The sequence below is a fragment of the Protopterus annectens genome, chromosome 17.part0 (genome assembly GCF_019279795.1).
Source record: "Protopterus annectens isolate FY-2018-M chromosome 17.part0, PAN1.0, whole genome shotgun sequence".
In the NCBI taxonomy this organism is placed as follows: domain Eukaryota; kingdom Metazoa; phylum Chordata; order Ceratodontiformes; family Protopteridae; genus Protopterus; species Protopterus annectens.
This window is the reverse complement of record NC_056751.1, coordinates 397,100,411-397,117,750: the sequence shown is the minus strand read 5'-3', so window position 1 is coordinate 397,117,750 and position 17,340 is coordinate 397,100,411. Positions and strand designations below refer to the sequence as shown.

The following is a 17,340-nucleotide window of genomic DNA, read 5'->3' as shown; positions in this document are numbered from 1 at the left end:
CACTTCAAGTGCAACTTTGACCAGTGGATGGGGTACTGGAAATGTACCCCTCATCTGGCACCTATGTCTCAAATAGACAGATGCAGCCTGTAAATGCTCGACTACCCATGTCCAGCCTACATAAACCCTTTAAAATAAGCCTAGGCTATAAAACACTTGTCAAATACATTTGGGAATCATTTCTAGGCTTAATAAGGCTCCTGCGGTCATTAGCCTAGTAATCACTTATGAGTCTATGAGCAGAAAACTAACTTTAAAGGTTTTCACATCCATTTTTACAGGAGTACTGACATCTAATGTTATCTAAAACAGATTTTACTGACCACAATGGGCATCTGCAGCAAGACAGTAGTAGCCTAGTTAACGTGAACTGCATTTCACAGGTATATTAGGTTATATCACCCCTGATTACAATAAATGCTATTGGAGGGCAGCAATGACTGCAACAAGGCAAGCTGTGTTAAATAAGACATAACTGAGTTAGAAGATTCTAGAACAGCGCTGTACATTTACTAGTTACCAATGTAGGCAGCAGGTTCCTTTGGCAACAAGCAGGCAGACTATATAGAGATACTCTATAAAAACAGGAAACACAAGCATTTTATAAGCATATAACTAAAGATAATATGCTTTGTTGGCAGCTAGGAGTGTGTCAGTATGGTTTGTGATGTAAAATGCTTGCAACTAGCATTGTGTCAGTGTGGTTTGTCTTCATTTAAATAAATGTATGATTGCTTATGTCATAAGTTCATAGGTATGTTCTAAGCTAATGAGCCTGGAGCCTTTACAAGCCTAGCCCCCCAAAAATGGCCCAGGCACCGTGCCACCCGATGTTAGTTCACAGTGCCCATATCCAGTACGGAAACTGGAATAATCCCTGGAGTGAACTTTCTATTACCCATCCACTTGTCAAGATTTATCCTGAAGAGGGCCAGTGAGGTGCTCTGCTTGACATGAATGGGAAGCTTATTCCAGAGTATGGGCAGTCTTTGGGAGATGAACCTGTCCCTCCAGCATGTTCTGTTAATTGTGTAATGAGGTTGTGATCTCTGGAGAGTGTGGCGCAGAAGGATTGGGATTTCTTTAGGTGTAGCATTTCAAGTAGGGCTGGACATGGCTTTGTAAGTCAAGCAGAGATAACCTCTAAACAGATAAGAGACTGAGAACAGCTGAAGTTTGTTGAGTCTGTCCATGTAGGACATGTGTTTAAGGCCTAGGATCCTTTCTGTGAGGTACTTTTGTGGCCTATCCAGGTGTTGTAGGTGTCTGGTCAGGTACATGCCAAATGAGGCGTTATATTCGATGACTGGTCTAATGAGGGATGAGTAGAGAGGGATGATGACCTCTTTCTTCCTGGATGCAAAACCTTTGGTTATAAGATGTGCCACGTAGAAGGATTTTCTGACCACAGTGCCAATGAGGTGGTCGAAAGTGAGGTGGCTGTCGACCTGGGTGCCCAGATCTCTTATGACCCCTTCAGTGTTCAGTGGGCTTCCATCAACACAGTAATTCATGGGAACTGAGTTTTTCCAAAGGGGACGATAATGCATTTTTTTGGCATTAAGACTCAGGCCATGGTTCCAACATCAGTCATTGGTCTCAGAGAGGCCCTTTTGTAGGATGTCTGCATCACTTGGGGAGCTGATAATGACTCCTAGCCTGCAGTCATCAGTGAACTTGGTCAGCCAAAGTCCTTCTGTGTTGGCCTGGACTTCTGAGAAGTAGATGCCGGACAAGAGAGAGCCCAGGACTGAGTCCTGTGGGATTCCACTCATGATTGATCGACAGACTGACTTGGAATCTGCAACTTTCACTCTGTGGGTCTGGTGTGTGAGCCAATTTGCAACCCACCTAGTGATGTAAGGATTGATGCCTAGTTTGGTGAGTTTATCATTGATACGGGAGTGGGGAATGGTATTAAAGGGCTTGGCCAGGTCGAGGTAGGCTGTATGAACTGCCTTATCCTCATCCACAGCTTTGGTGACTGCCCCGAAGAAGTCAACCAGGTTCAGCAGGCAGGATCTCTCCTGGACAAAGCCAAACTGCGCGGGGTCAAGAGTTTGGAGACTGCCTATATCTTTGTTGAGCAGGTCCCTGATGATGCGCTCCATAGCTTTGCATACCAGACTCGTCAGGCTAATGGGGTGATTAGTTCCCAGAGTCTGTAGTGGCTCCCCCCCTTATGGAACGGGATGACTGTAGCAGTGTGCCATTCATTCGGGACATAGCTGAGGTATGGCTGTGATTGAACAGGGCACACAGATGTGGTGCCAGTTTGTATTGTAGCTCATGTAGGACACAGCCAGGGGATATTATCAGGTCCCATGGATACTGTATTCCTAGCTTTGGACAATGCAGCTTTTACATGTGCTGCAGAAATGGTGGGTACCAGGCTTTCTTCTGGTATTGTGATAGGGTCCTTGGGAAGGGGGGGGGGTAAAGCTGGCGCCGAACCCGTTGCCCAGTATGTTGGCTATATCTGATGGCTTAGTACAGGAGGTGCCATTGTGCAATACGTGATGATTTCATAAAGATGTTTCTTGTTTAAAAAAGGGAGACAGGAACAGAATAATTTATGTAATGTTTTTTTAGTTTATATGATATATAGCAATACATGTAAAATTTAATTTTGTTAATTTTAATTTGTTAACACAGTTTGATTAACTTTATATAAATATATATGTGATAATTCAATAAAGGTGTTTAAAAATTAAAAAACAAAACATGCTTTTACATAGCAAATAGTACTATTAATCCTCATCAAAAGTGTCCCCACTTTCTTGGCAAGTGCTATCTTTTCATAACCAGGCATGTGCAACTATGTTGTGCCGGCTTACCAAAATGTTTCACTCCTTTCCATGCAGAATGTATGCACTAAAGCAGTTAGGGAAAACGGTCTTTCATCGTGTCAACAACAAGCGTTCCTTCTCACTTTCCTTGAAACATAAGCACTTGTACTGAACAAAGTGATGAATGTGTGGCATTGCCTAGTTATCCTGTGTGTCAATCTGACTTTTAATTGAAGTTAGAAAGGCATATATTAAAAGTGCTGATGCACCTAATATTCCCGTTCCAACTCTTGTTCTTTCTACATTATACAAATTTATTAAACGGACTCAGTACTTTCCTGGCGATCAGTGCTTATTATCAGGTCTTGAACAACTGTATAGTAAATTGGCTTCTAATTCACAGTCAGGATTCTATATTCTGTGAATTTTGCTGTAAACATATGTTCAGCAAAGCTCAGATTTTTGGCTCAGTAAAATTTGAATCAATTGATAACAGCTTCTCTTTAGGGTATTTTATTCCTTTGTATGATAGCAGATGCAGTGTGCCTTTCAGTCCCATACAGATGTCAGCATCATTCAGAAAGACCTCAGTTAACATGTTAAATATTCTCAAGTCTAGACTCCTGGAAAGTTAAAACACCCACATATGTGAAGGGAAAATTAATTCTTGTACATTTTAACGGCCATCAGCAGTTAAACTGCAAAATGCTCACTAAAATGTAGACTCATTTGCGTACGATTCTCTGAATGAATATCAAGTTGCACCATACCTCTCAAGTGTACCTCATTACGAGGAATGTACCTCATTTTGGAGTCTTAAAAAGTTCATGTTCCTTGAAGTTCCTGAAAGTTCCACATTGAAAGACTCTGTCACACATTCAGTGTTAGAAATTTTTTTAAGTGAAATCCATTGTAAATAGAAATGAATCATATTAATTCATTGAAAGATCTTCTTTACATGTAAAACCAGCATATTTTAACCATCCTAAGACCTTCCTAGTTGAAGATGTCAGTAAGCTGTTAGTATGTGTTCCACATTTTGCCCATTTGTTCAACATTATGAGGGCTAGTGTTCCTCATTTTGGACATGGAAGGTTGAGAGCTATGAGTTGCACTCTTACTTAACTCTTGCTGTTATAGCCTGATGACACCAAACACGGTAAGAGCAGACAGTATTCAGACCTACAGATCTAGTTCTACCCACAATGCAAAACTGCCTTCTCACACAAAGAGTGGTTCAGGCTTACTGAAAAGCAGCTAAGTATTTCCAGAAGAAATACAAATGCAGTTCTCCCATTTGGTCTTGGTCTGCTGGTAGCTACACTTATTTTGCAAAGCTGCTGACTGCAGTGCTATAGTACAACTTTACAATGTAGTGCCATGCAAGGTTAGGTCAACAGTACCAGTTCCATTAAGGAAACATTAAATTTGCTGCAGGAACTCTGATTAACTGGTTTTCTGAAATACAACAAAAAATGGATACACTGAAACTTGCCATTAAAGTAATATTAAATAAACATATATAATATTAAACATATAGCATTCTAGATATCTATTCTGGTAGTTAGCTTCTAATAAGCTTCATCGTATAGGCCCAGACTTGATTCCCACAACCTTCACTTGCCTACTGTGGGACTGAGTGAGCAAGTTGCTCAACACAGTACTCTCAGGCTCCGTCTGAAAAAGGTTCATATGGCTCACTGAGCTGCCCAGTTAGCAAACACAGAGGTAAATACCATAAATAATTCAGAAATCAATGCAAAAAGGAGTAATAGCGGGAAGAAAATACAGATGACAACCTCCTTAAAGAAGTTATAATTTTATGAGCACTGTATTTTGTGACGGTAGGTTAAGACACAATAAGTACAGGATTATGACTTCGTTTTAAAATGCATCAGTGAAATATAAACTGTAAAGACAAGAGCTATACTTAAAACTGATAAATTATGCCAAATAATTAGAGATAAGACCAAAACGACATATCACACATATCAAAAGCAATGCTGGATATCATCACACCTACAATCTCCAACTTACCACAGGTGCCCCAGGAAAGGTGGAGCGTGGGGATCCAGGTAGTCCAAGCTTATTGTGGATTGCAGTAGCTGAAACTATCTGGGCTGAAGACATTGCTGCCATTTGCTGGAGTGCTTTGTCTTTTACTGTTTGATCCTTTAGTATGAGAACAGGGAAAACATTTCAAACCAAACATCAAGTGATTTTACTGCGACTATAAATAAGGCTAACTTTTGCATTCTTATTAAAAGACAACACTCTACACAAGTACAACTATTCACCTTAATGTTTAAACACAAACTTAAAATATAGCAGGCTCTTCTAAAGTAGACATCTCTACACTATAAAAAGAAATTCGTTACACATTTGGTTTATTCTGTCACACGACTACATTATACTATTACTGCTGCAAAAGTGTAGGGCACAAAAACCTGAGTTTAACATGAAATGTTCAGAAAAATGCATAAATTAAATAAAAGCAGAGACAACTAAACACATGGTAATTTTAGCAGGTATCTGGGTCAACAGGCGCAGACAACACACAACCTGTGTGCTTTAAGGATTCGGCACAAAATATTTTTTTCTCAGGCTCCAAGGTAAATACTACATCTGAGATGTAGCCACATAAACAAACTCACAGTGTATAAGCGTATAATATGTATATGGCTGCTGTCCACTCTGTCAAAAGCACACTGTCAGCAGAGTTTACTGCTCTCTGTTTTTATCAAAGACCCTCACTGCCAAGTGAAGCGGTTTATGAAAGTAGGAAAGTACAGTTGTGTACCTACCATAAATGTAGATGTTAGAGTGTATTCACTGTTGCAGTCATTACACTTGGGTTATCCTGCTGGCAGGCTACCGCAGTCGCCTGAATTCCAAAGTCCTGGTCCGGCGTCGGTTGCTATCACCTCTTCACTAACGTCAGTGCACCAGGGGTATAAAAGATGCCGCCGACGCCATTTTCTTCAGTTTTTCTTGCCCCAGATGTCAGGTGCCCCCAAAAGGGTAGGCTAAACATTCTGCTCATAAAAAAGCATGCACTAACATAAACATTACCTTCATCTACAAGCAAATACACCACATAGATTGTATAGAATAGAGAAGTACAGATAAGTCCCAGCAATGAAAGGGGGATGGTGGGAGGGTAACCTGGTCTGCAACAGTGAATACACTCGACCATCTATATTTATGGTAGGTACACAACTGTACTATGTTCATCATGTTTCACTGTTGCAGTCATTACACTTGGGTTGAATCCCAAAGCTGAGGTTGGGTGGCTGGGCCTAAATAGAATTAGGAGTGGCTATGAGGCCCTGCAGAACTGCAGTGGCAAAGCCTGCTCTGGATTTAGAGTAAAGAGGTAAGTGGTAGTGCTTTGTAAAAGTGTGCACTGAAGTCCAAGTTGCAGCCTCCAAAATGTCCTTGGTTGGTACTCCTCTGAGAAAGGCTGCTGAAGTGGCTGCTGCTCTGGTTGAATGTGGCCTAATGCCCTTAGGCACTGATTTGCCATGTTGTAAATAGTAGAAACGAATGCAGTGGTCTATCCATTTTGAAATAGTCTGCTTTGAAATAGCTTTTCCTTGCGATCCTGCAGCATATGCCACTAAGAGTTGCTCAGTCTTTCTGAAAGCTTTAGTTTTGTCCAAGTAGAAGTGTAGCTTTCTGTGTATGTCCAAAGAATGCAAACGTCTCTCCTCCTTATTCTGTGGGTTTGGATAAAAGGTGGGCAAATTAATGGTTTGGTTAAGAGCCACTCTGGGCATAAATGTTGGGTTTGTCCTTAGAGAAACCCTGTCCGGATGGAAAATAATAAAAAGTTCCACAGCCATTAGTGCCTGTAACTCTGAGACTCTTCTTGCTGAAGTTATTGCTAGGAGCAGAGCTGTTTTCCATAAGTATTTTATCTCAGCTGTATTGGCTGGCTCAAAAGGAGGCAGTGTGAGCTTTTCCAAGACAAAATTGAGGTCCCATGCAGGTATTGGAGCTCTCTTTGGAGGTCGTATGTTTTTGTCTCCTCTGAGGTACTGCCTTAGCAGTGGATGTGAAAAAATAGGTGGGTCCGTATTGTAATGAGCTGAAATGGCAGAGGCATGGATCTTAATTGATGAGAAGGATAGGCCTTTGTTCAGCATCTCAGTTAGGTATTGTAAAATCTGAGGAATATTTGGTACAAGCGTGTCCATTCCTTGTGCCTGGTTCCAAACACAGAATCTCTTCCATTTTTCTGCATAAGATTTTCTGGTGCTGGGCCTCCTGGCCTCCAAAATAACATCCATAACTGCTTTAGAGAGAGGTGTGTTCTGAATGGTTACATTATCCGCCATGCAGCCAGATTTAGGGTTCTGAGTTGGCTGTGCAGGATCTGATTGTTTTGTTGGGTCAGCAAATGAGGAATTTGAGGTAATGTCCAGGCTGGGCCTTGAGACAAGCTCTTTAGGATTGGGTACCAGTGCTGGCATGGCCAGTCTGGGGCAATCAGTATCATTTTTGGCTTCTCTTGTCTGACCTTTAGAGTATCTTGGGGAGGAGAGGCAGAGGAAAAAAGGCATATACTGTAAGGGTTGTCCAGCTGAATGATAGGGCGTCCACTTTCCATGCTTGTTTGTGATAAGTCCTTGTGCAGAATCTCTGTAGTTGGCAGTTGTGAGGGGAGGCAAATAGATCTATGTCTGGTCATCCCCATTTCCTTGTTATCATGCTGAAGATTTGTGGATCTAGTTTCCACTCGTGAGGATCCATGAGGTTTCTGTTTAGTTCGTCTGCCAGAGTATTTGTCTTTCCTGGCAGGAATTGTGCTTGCAGGTGTACTTGATAAGTCAATGCTGTGTTCCACAAAGTCATGGCTTGTCTGTAGAGGGGGTAGGAATGTGTGCCTCCTTGCTTGTTTATGTACCACATGACTGTAGTATTGTCCGTCTTTATCATCAGTTGTCCTGGATGAAGTAGATCCTTGAAGGCTGTCAGTGCATTCTCTACAGCTAACATCTCTTTTTGATTGATATGAAGATGCATTTGGCTTGCGGGCCATGTGCCCTGAATACATTTTCCTGCCATGTGGGCCCCTCAGGCATAATCTGATGCATCTGTTGTTAGTGTCTGCCTGGCTGTGGGTAAAGTGAATGGCTATCCCTTGTTGTGGTGACAGGCCTGTGCCCACCATCAAAACTCCTGTTGTAGGCAGGGAATGAGGGTAATTAATGTTTCCAGGCTGTGACAATGTTGAGTCCAAACACTTTTTAGATACCATTGTTGTTTCCTCATATGCAGTCTTGCATATGGAATTAGCAGAATGCAGGATGCCATGAAGCCCAAAGCCTGCAGAATTTTTCTTGCAGATAACTGGGTCTTTGTTGCCATCATTTCAAAGTAAGAAGTCAGTTGCCTTTGTTTGTCTGGTGTGAGATAAGCCATCTGGGCAGTTGTATTTAAGCTTGCACCCAGGAATATTATCTCCTGAGAGGGTACCAGTTTTGATTTCTTTTCGTTCACTGTGTACCCTAGGCAAATTAGTAATCTTTTTACAAATGCCAGATGCTTCAGTAGAATGTCCTTGTTCTCTGCTTGAATAAGGCAGTCGTCCAAGTAAGGATATATCTGTATTCCTCTGTCTGCAAAATGCAATTACTGGTGCCAGGCATTTTGTGAAGACTCTGGGCGCAGTAGATAAGCCAAAGGGCAGTGCAGAGAATTGGTAGTGCATTGATCCAGCTATGAATCTGAGGTATCTTCTGCAAGATTGTCTGATTGGGACATGCAGGTATGCCTCTTTGAGGTCCAAAGTTACAAGCCAAGCCTTCTTGCCCAGCATGGGCAGAAGCTGCTGCAGAGTCAATATTTTGAATTTTGGAACGTCCAGAAAAGTGTTTAGAATAGACAGGTCCAGTATTGGTCTCCAGGCTTTGTCCTTTCTGGGTACCAAGAAAAGTCTCGAGTAAAAGCCTTGTCCCTGCTCTTGCTGTGGTACTCAATGAATAGCCCTCATGTCCATGAGGGATGAAACTTGCTTTTGTGCCTCTGCCCATTGATTGTGTGGCAGGTCTGGCATACCTTTTGTCTTTGGAAGGGTGTGAAAGTGGAGCCTGTAGTATATTTAAGACCCATTTGTCCTGGGTGATCATGTGCCAATTTTCCCCCTAAGGGTGCTGCCAAAAGATAAGTGCTTGGCATTAGCAGAGGAAAGTCGTTGGGACTGTTTCCTGTATGGCTATGATTTGTCTTCTCCACTTTTGGAGGTAGAAGCAACCCATTGTTAGGCCTGTATGAGCCTTGGGGCTGGGATCTGCCTCTAGGGTGTCTGCATCTGCCTCTTTGCGGCCTGTCTGACACTGGAAAGGACCAATTCTTAGAAGGCCAGTTCCTGCTAAATCTGGGTGGCTGTACCTGTAGGAAATCCTTAACTGTCTGGATAGATTTTGCTTTATCCTCCATTTTCTTCAACACCTCTTCTGCCTTAACACTAAACAAAGTATCATGCTGTAATGGGGCATCCAATAATTTTGCTTTAACATGATCAGGCAGATTCTGTTCCTTTAACCAAGCATGCCTTCTAATGACAGAACCCGTAACAGCGGCCCTGCAAGAGCCCTCCAGTGAATCAAAACCACATTGCAAAGTATGCTTTCCCACTTGTTCAGCTGCATGCAATAAATCCTGCATTTCCTTGTTATCAGAACATTCAGAATTTGTCAACATTTTCTGTTTTAGCAGTGACATTAAGTATTGCTGATATTTAAGCATATAACTGCGGCTCTGCAAGACGCCTCTAATGAATCAAAACCACATTGCAAAGTATGCTTTCCCACTTGTTCAGTTGCAAGCAATAAATCCTGCATTTCCTTATTTTCAGAACATTCTGAGCTTGTAAGCATTTTCTGTTTTAGCAAAGACATATGGTATTGCTGATATTTAAGCAAGTGAATCTGGCAGTTTAAAGCCCTTACAGCCAAGGTAGCACAAGTGTAAACATTTTCCCCCATCTGTCCAGTGCCCTAGAATCCCTATCAGAGGGGACAGGGTTTTTTGCAGTGGAAGCCTTGACCCCTTTGGGACCCTGAGATATAGCTTCTGGGTCAGCAGCAGGGTTTTTATATAGAAATTTATGAGACTCTGGAACCCTGTAGTATCTGTCTGGCTTAACAGGTGCAGGGGGTAGAGAGACAGGAGACAGGCCGGACTCTGAAAATACATCTTCTACAATGTCTAGAACAGGTGGAATAGCAAGAGGTCTGTGCTGAGGTAGTAAAAGAAAGTCTCTAAGCCTTTTCTTAGATTCTGAGTAATCTTGGCTCTCCCAGTGAAAATGCTCCCTCATGGTATGCAGGGTTTCCCTCAAAAAAATAATCCTCAGGAGGAGAGGCTGAAGGAATAGATTCTTCAGCATCAGAATCCTCATAGGGAGGAAGAGAGTATCCCTGTTCAGAAGAGGAGTCAGAGGAAATGGAAACCTGATCAGAAGAGTCATATTCTGTCTCTTGCCTAGGCCTCTTATCAGGAGGGGGATGGGAACCCCTGATCAAAGTAATTAGGTCTTCGGCCATTTTAGGTATCTGTTTCTTAGGCATGGTAGTCTGTCCAGGAGAATGCTGTACTTGTTTCTTTGTCTTTAGAGCTGTTTTAGTCTTTGCCTTTGAAGCTGAGGTTGGCTCGACATATCACTGTGTAGGTCTGAAAACACCCTCAGAAGCCAATGCCTGCTCAGCGGCTCCAGACCCATCTGAGGGAATAGTTTCAGAGTGTCCAATACCTTGAGTATCCAGAGGCCTAGTCGGCTCCACGTGGGAGTCGGAAGCGGCCTGTGGCTCTGAGGTAGCAGGCGTCAGGGGCTGCGAAAGTGCCTCACTGAGAACTGGCGACTGGCCTAACGGAGGCCTCATCATCGGTTTTGGACCTCTGATGCCTGCCCTTTTCCTTGCGCTTTTTATAAACTCCGGTCGCCGGCTGTTTACATGGCATTATATAATTAAATCTTCGGCCAAAGTAATGAAAGGCAAAATCATACTGACGCTTAATAGTGCGTTGGTTAAATCTAGCACAAGACCGACAGCTAGCAACGTCGTGGTCAGGGCCTAGGCAAGGAATACAGTAAGAATGAAAATCCTTATGAGGTATTTGCTTCCCACAAGAAATACAATTGTTAACTTTTTCTGACATCGGTCTGGAGCAAGAAAAAAGTGTCCCCAACGGGGTACTTAGCTTTAATGAAGACTTCGGATCTGAAATTTGAATTTGAAAATCTCAGGAGTCGGCCGACCGGCACTTGCAAACTGCTTTTGCTTCGGGCACCGTGCGGCAAGAAAGACTGAAGAAAATGGCGTTGGCTGCATCTTTTATACCCCTGGCGCACTGACGTCAGGGAAGAGGTGACAGCAACCGACGCTGGACCAGGACTTTGGAATTCAGGCCGACTGCGGGTAGCCTGCCAGCAGGATAACCCAAGTGTAATGACTGCAACAGTGAAACATGATGAACATCACTGAGTATTTCTTTTCTGCCTGGGAAGTGCTTGTGTTTCTGGTACATGGGAGTTTCTTTTAATGCCAAAAAGTTAATATATATAAAAAGTGTGTGCACTAGGGATGAGTGTGTGTGTGTGTAAATGTTTCCAAGTTAGGGTTAACAGCACCACTGCCCATCCCTACTCATGTGCTAACCCTAACCTTGACCCTAGTCCAGCCATTACTTTATGAAATAAACATTTCCTAAATTTACTACTCAAAGTGTGCCTGAAGACAGTGTTGGGATTTTTTTTCTTCATTTTTTTGTCGTACCGATTGCAAACAAATACATACGTCTATAACTCTTACGCGACCAGTACTAGTGATTAATGCTGGATGAGTATGGGATACTTGGGCATAAAAAGGTACATAAACACTACCATGATTAACAGCAACTCAAAACATTCCAGACTGAGCCACAAACACCGAATAAAAAAAAAAGTATGTACAGCGCTAGCCCAATATTGCATCAAGCCAAATATATGAACTCTGAGGTTACCATACCACATAATAAGCTGTATCAGATTGGCAAGAGAAGTATCTTTTATGTAATCTTTAGTTGACAATGGCATGCACAGTATTGCTTGATTTAGGTATCTAGTATAGACATAATGGCTATAACACCTCTTAAGGCTGTAACAAACAAGTGGTAACCATGGGCAGCTCACCTACACCATACGGTTCAAGCATGCAAACAGCTTGAACAAAGTCTTTAATAAAAATGCTTTTCTAGCCTTCACTACTAGTACTCTGCTTAAGTATTCACAACTATCAACTAAACATGCTCTGCAAAATTCCATACACTTCTGCACTACGGATAAGCTCATCTGCAATGCTGCATGAAATGCAATTGGAAAGTACAGTTGTGGACACTTACCATAAATGTAGATGTTTGAATGTATTCACTGTTGCAGTCATCACATTAGGGTTATCCCTGCCAGGGTAGCCCTCGGCCGGTCTGAATTTCAGAGGCTTAATATTTCTGCATCGGTTACTGTCGCTTCAGGACTGACGTCAGGTCGTCAGTAGTATAAAGTAAGGCAGCCAATGCCATTACATCAGTTTTTCTTGCCCTAACCTGTCAGGAGCCCCCAAGTAGGAGCTAGGTTCTGGTTGAGGAACCCCACCACTAGAAAGTAAATACCAATGTGTCCCTTGTAAGAAAAGAGAAGAAAAAGGGGTATGGAGGGAGGGAAACCCGGACTGCAACAGTGAATACACTTGGACATCTAGATTTATGGTAAGTGTACACATCTGTTCTATGTTCTTCGTGTTTCACTGTTGGAGTCATCACATTTGGGTTGATTCCCAAAGCTGAGGAAATGGGTGGAGGCAGTCAAGGAAACTAGGGGTTGGCTAGGATGCCCTGCAAGACTGCAGAGGCAAACCCTGGCCTGGATTTGGAAAGGACAGGCAGGTGGTAATGTTTGGTAAGTGTGAACAGCTGTCCAGGTGGCAGCCTCCAGGATGTCCCTGGTGGGGACTCCTCTGAGGAAAGCTGCAAGAGGTGCAGGCTGCTCTGGTGGAGTGAGTCCTGACCCCCTTGTGGGGAGGCTTTCAATGTTGTCTGCGGCAGAAATGGATGCAGTGTGCTATCCATTTGGAAATGTTTTTTTGGAGATGGCTTTGCCTTCTGCTCCAGGAGCAAAGCTAACCAGCAATTGATCAGACTTTCTGAAGGGTTTAGTCCTGTCTAGATATAATCTGAGCTGTCTGTGCACATCTAGAGAGTGCAGGATCCTTTCCCCCTTGTTCTGTGGATTAGGAAAAAAGGTGGGAAAATGAATGGATTGGTTGAGAGCCACACTAGACACCACCTTGGGCATGAAGAAAGGATTAATATTGAGGGATACTCTGTCAGCATGGAAGATGATGAAGGGTTTAACAGCCATGAGTGCTTGCAGCTTGAAGACCCTTCTGGCTGAAGTGATGGCCAGAAGGAAAGCTGTCTTCCAGGAGATAAATTTTAGCTCTGCAGAAGAAGCTGGTTCGAACTGGGGCAGGGTGAGCTTTTCCAACTCAAAGTTAAGGTCCCAAGTTGGGGTTGGTGCTCTTCTGGGTGGCCTCAAGTTGCTAGCCCCTCTTAGGAACTGTTTGATCAAGGGGTGTGAGAAAATGGGCTGCTCAGTGGGAAAATGAGCAGAGATTGCAGAGGCATGAATTTTAATAGAAGAAAAAGAGACGCCACTGTGTAGCATGTCAGCTATGTAATCCCGGATGAGAAGGAGGGAGAGCTGTGCCGTATTGGCTCCCTTAGCCTGAATCCAGGTGTAGAACCTTTTCCATTTGTCAACCTAATACTTTCTAATGCTAGGGCATCTGGCCTCACTTATAACATCTATAACATGTTTACTGAGGTTGTCAGATTGATCAGGGGTTAGGGAATAAGCCAAGCTGCTAAACTGAGTGTCTGCAATTGGGGATGCATGAATTCTCCTTCCCTCTGGGTCAGGAGGTTTGGAATCTGAGAAAGATGCCATAGTGGCAGTGGGGACAGGCTGCACAGCAAGGGGTACCAGTGCTGGTGAGGTCAGTCTGGAGCTATAAGAATTGTCCTTGGTTTTTCCTCCTTTATTTTGAGTAGTACCCTGGGGATGAGAGGTAGTGGAGGAAAGGCATAGACCGACAGATTGACCCAGGGGAAGGACAGGGCATCCACTTTCCAAGCCATGCAGCAATGCTCCCTGGTGCAGAATTTGGTGAGCTGATGGTTGGTGTGGGAGACAAAGAGGTCGACCTTTGGGGTGCCCCACTTCTGAGTTATTAGGGTGAAGGCTCTTCTGTTGAGCTGCCACTCGTGTGGGTCCAGAAGATTTCTGCTTAATTGGTCTGCCAGAGAGTTGAGAGAACCTGGTAGGAATTGTGCTAATAGGTGGAGTTGTATGGCAGAGGCTGTGTGCCAGAGGGTCACAGCCAGCCTGCATAGATGGTAGGAGTGAGTCCCTCCCTGCTTGTTTATATACCACATTACAGTGGTGTTGTCCGTTTTGATCAGGAGAGCCCCTGGGGAGAGAAGGGGCTTAAAAGCTATCAAGGCATGCCGGACAACCATCATTTCTTTTTGGTTGATGTACAGAGGGATTTGTTGTGGGCTCCACTGGCCCTGTATGCACCTGCCGTCCAGGTATGCACCCCAGGCATAGTCTGATGAGTCTGTGGTGAGGGTCTGGGCTGTGGGGGGGGGGGGTGGTGAGAAAGGTAGTCCCTTGTTGTGGGAGCATGCTGTTGCACATCAAAGAAAATCTTTTCTGAGGCAAGGAATTATAGGTATGTCTCCAGATGTTGAGAGTGTTGACATCAAAGGCTTTTTAGGTACCACTAAAGTTTCCTCATATGCAGTCCGGCATATGGAATGAGTAGTATGCAAGATGCCATGAGCCCCAGAGCTTGCAGGCTCTTGCTTGCAGATAGCTGAGGTCTGGTGGTTAGTTAAGGACAATTTGCTTTTCTGGTGTAAGGAATGCCATCTGGGATGCTGTGTCCAGGCTTGCTCCCAGGAATCTAATCCTTTGAGTGGGCACCTGTTTGGATTTCTTTTCAGTGATTGTGTACCCTAGGGAGTTTAGTAGGGACTTTACAAAGGCCAGGTGCTTGAGCAGCTGTTCCTGGCTGGCTGCCTGAACTAGGCAGTCATCTAAGTATGGGTAAATCTAGATATTCCTTTCTCTGCAAAAGGCAATGGCCAGAGGCAGACATTTTGTGAAAACTTTGGGAGCAGTAGATACGCCAAAGGGAAGTGCAGAGAACTGAAAGTGCTGAGATCCTGCCCTGAAAAGGAGATATTTCCTGCATGATTCCCTGATAGGAATGTGGAGGTAGGCCTCTTTCAGATCTAGGGTGGCTAACCAAGCATCCTTGGAGAGCATGGGTAGCAGCTGCTGGAGGGTGAGAATTTTGAATTTTGGGATCATCAGGAAGGTGTTTAGAATGCATAGATCGAGGATGGGATGCCATGTGCCCTCTTTTCTGGGTACCAGAAAAAGTCTGGAGTAGAAACCTTGGCCTCGCTGTTCTGAATGAACATGCTCTACTGCCCTCATGGAGAGCAGGGAAAGGACTTGCTTTTGCACCTCTGCCCACTGCTTTGGAGGTAGATCTGGGAACCCTTTTGGAGTAGGAAGGGTGTGGAAAGAAAATTTGTATCCCTGGGATACTATGTTGAGAACCCAGCGGTTGTTGGTAATGGTGGCCCAGGTGCTTGTGTGAAAGGAGAGTTTCCCTCCTAGGGGTAAGTGAAGATGGGCAGAGGGAGGGAGTAGGGGAGGTAATTGTGAGTCTTGCCATAAGGGGGTGGCTTAGAACTCCCTTGTTTTAAAGTGGAGGTAGTCCACTGCTTAGATCTCTGCATCCCCTGTGGCTATTGTCTGGGGGTTCTGGTTCCCTGGGGGGTCTGGAGTGGACTGGCTGTCTGGGAGCAGGAAAGGACCAGTGTTTGGTGGGACAATACCTGCTGAACCTGGGTGGCTTGACCTGTAAGAAATCCTTAACTGTCTGCATAGATTTTGCTTTTTCTTCCATCTTTTTAAGACCTCTTCTGCCTTAGTACCAAATAAGTTGTCTTTGTGCAAGGAGACATCCAACAATTTAGAGTTGACATGGTCTGGCAAGGGCTGTTCCTTAAGCCACGCATGCCTTCTAATGACAGATCCGTTGACTGGTGTCCTGCAAGAAGCTTCTAGGGCATCAAAACCACAGTGTAAGGTGTGTTTAGTTACTTGACTTGCAGAATGCATTAACTCTTGTAACTCTTTAGATTCTGCACAAGCAGGAAAGGAAGACATTTTTTGTTTGAGGAGTTCCAGGGTATGTTGCTGAAATTTTAGCATATGGAACTGACAATTTAGTGCTTTGATAACAAGAGTAGCTGAGGTGTATACCTTTTTTACCCTATCTGTCTAGTGCTCATGAATCCCCTTCTGAGGGGGTGGGATTCTTAGCAGAGGTTGCTTTAATCTCTTTAGGCCTTTGAGAAATTACCTCAGGGTTAGCAGTAGGATTTTTAAAAAGAAATTTGTGCAAGTCAGGTACTCTATAGTACCTGTCTGGTTTTTGGGGTGCTGGACGGAGGGTGTCAGGAGTCAAGTTGGATTCCAGGAAAACATCCTCCACAACATACAGGACTGAGGGGGATGGCCAAGGGTCTGTGCTATGGAGGATCTAGGAATTCCTTGAGTCTCTTTTTATACTGAGGGTAGTCCTGACTCTCCCATTGGAAATGCTCCCTTAAGGTATGAAGGGTTTCCTCAAAGGAAAAATCCTCTGGGGGAGAGGCTGAAGGGATGGAATCCTATGCATCAGAATTCTCATAAGTAGAGAGGGGTTGTATGTCTTCGCATTCAGATGCATCAGAGTCATCTGACTCTTGTTCAGACAAAACTACACGGGACAGATCTTTTTTTTCTTTTGGAGGGGGTAGCTTGGCTTCCCCTGATCAGCATGATAAGGTCTTCTGCCATTTTAAGCATCTGAGACTGAGGCAAGGAAGCAGGTGCCTGAGATTGGGTCATCAGTTTCTTGGGTGTGTTTCATACCCTGGGCCTAAAAAACTTGGTCGTTTTTGAAAGAACGGCAGTTGCGAAGGAAGACATTGGTTTGTGTCGAGAATCGGTAGTGCGAAGGACTTCCTTGGAAGCTGGTGCCTGATCAGTGGCTCCGGACCCATCCAAGGTAGAGACGACTGCAGGATCCTTAGTTGAAGAAGAGTTTTGCGGCATACTGGTCTCCGAAACGGTCTCTGTAGTGGCCTGCAAATAAACAGAAGCGGGCATCAGGGGCTGCGAAAGCACCTCACTGAGAACCGGAGAACTGACAACTAGCTTAACGGAAGCGTCGTCGGTAGGTTTGGACCTGTGAGGTCTGTCTCTGTCTTTACCTTTATGTTTTTTCGGAAGATCTGCTGTCAGTTGGCTTACCGACGCCATATCGAAGTTCGAGGACTGTAAGCAAAAATATCTAGCTGCAATAAGGACCAGACGACAGATAGTAATGGTGTTGAACAAAGCACAGAAGCGATAGCGGGGGACGTCGTGGTCTGGGCCTAA

At 44.0% G+C, this 17,340-nt stretch overlaps 1 protein-coding gene across 5 annotated transcripts in view; it reads right to left on the bottom strand.

Moving 5' to 3' along the window:
• The window catches only part of TEAD1 (TEA domain transcription factor 1), a 1,209,838-nt gene that overhangs the window by 248,506 nt on the left and 943,992 nt on the right, over window positions 1-17,340 (bottom strand). For all 5 annotated transcript variants that reach the window (XM_044058987.1, XM_044058991.1, XM_044058986.1 and 2 more), the window contains one exon: window positions 4,827-4,961. In XM_044058987.1, the coding sequence (XP_043914922.1) occupies window positions 4,827-4,961 (135 nt within the window). The remainder of the gene's footprint in view (window positions 1-4,826; window positions 4,962-17,340) is intronic.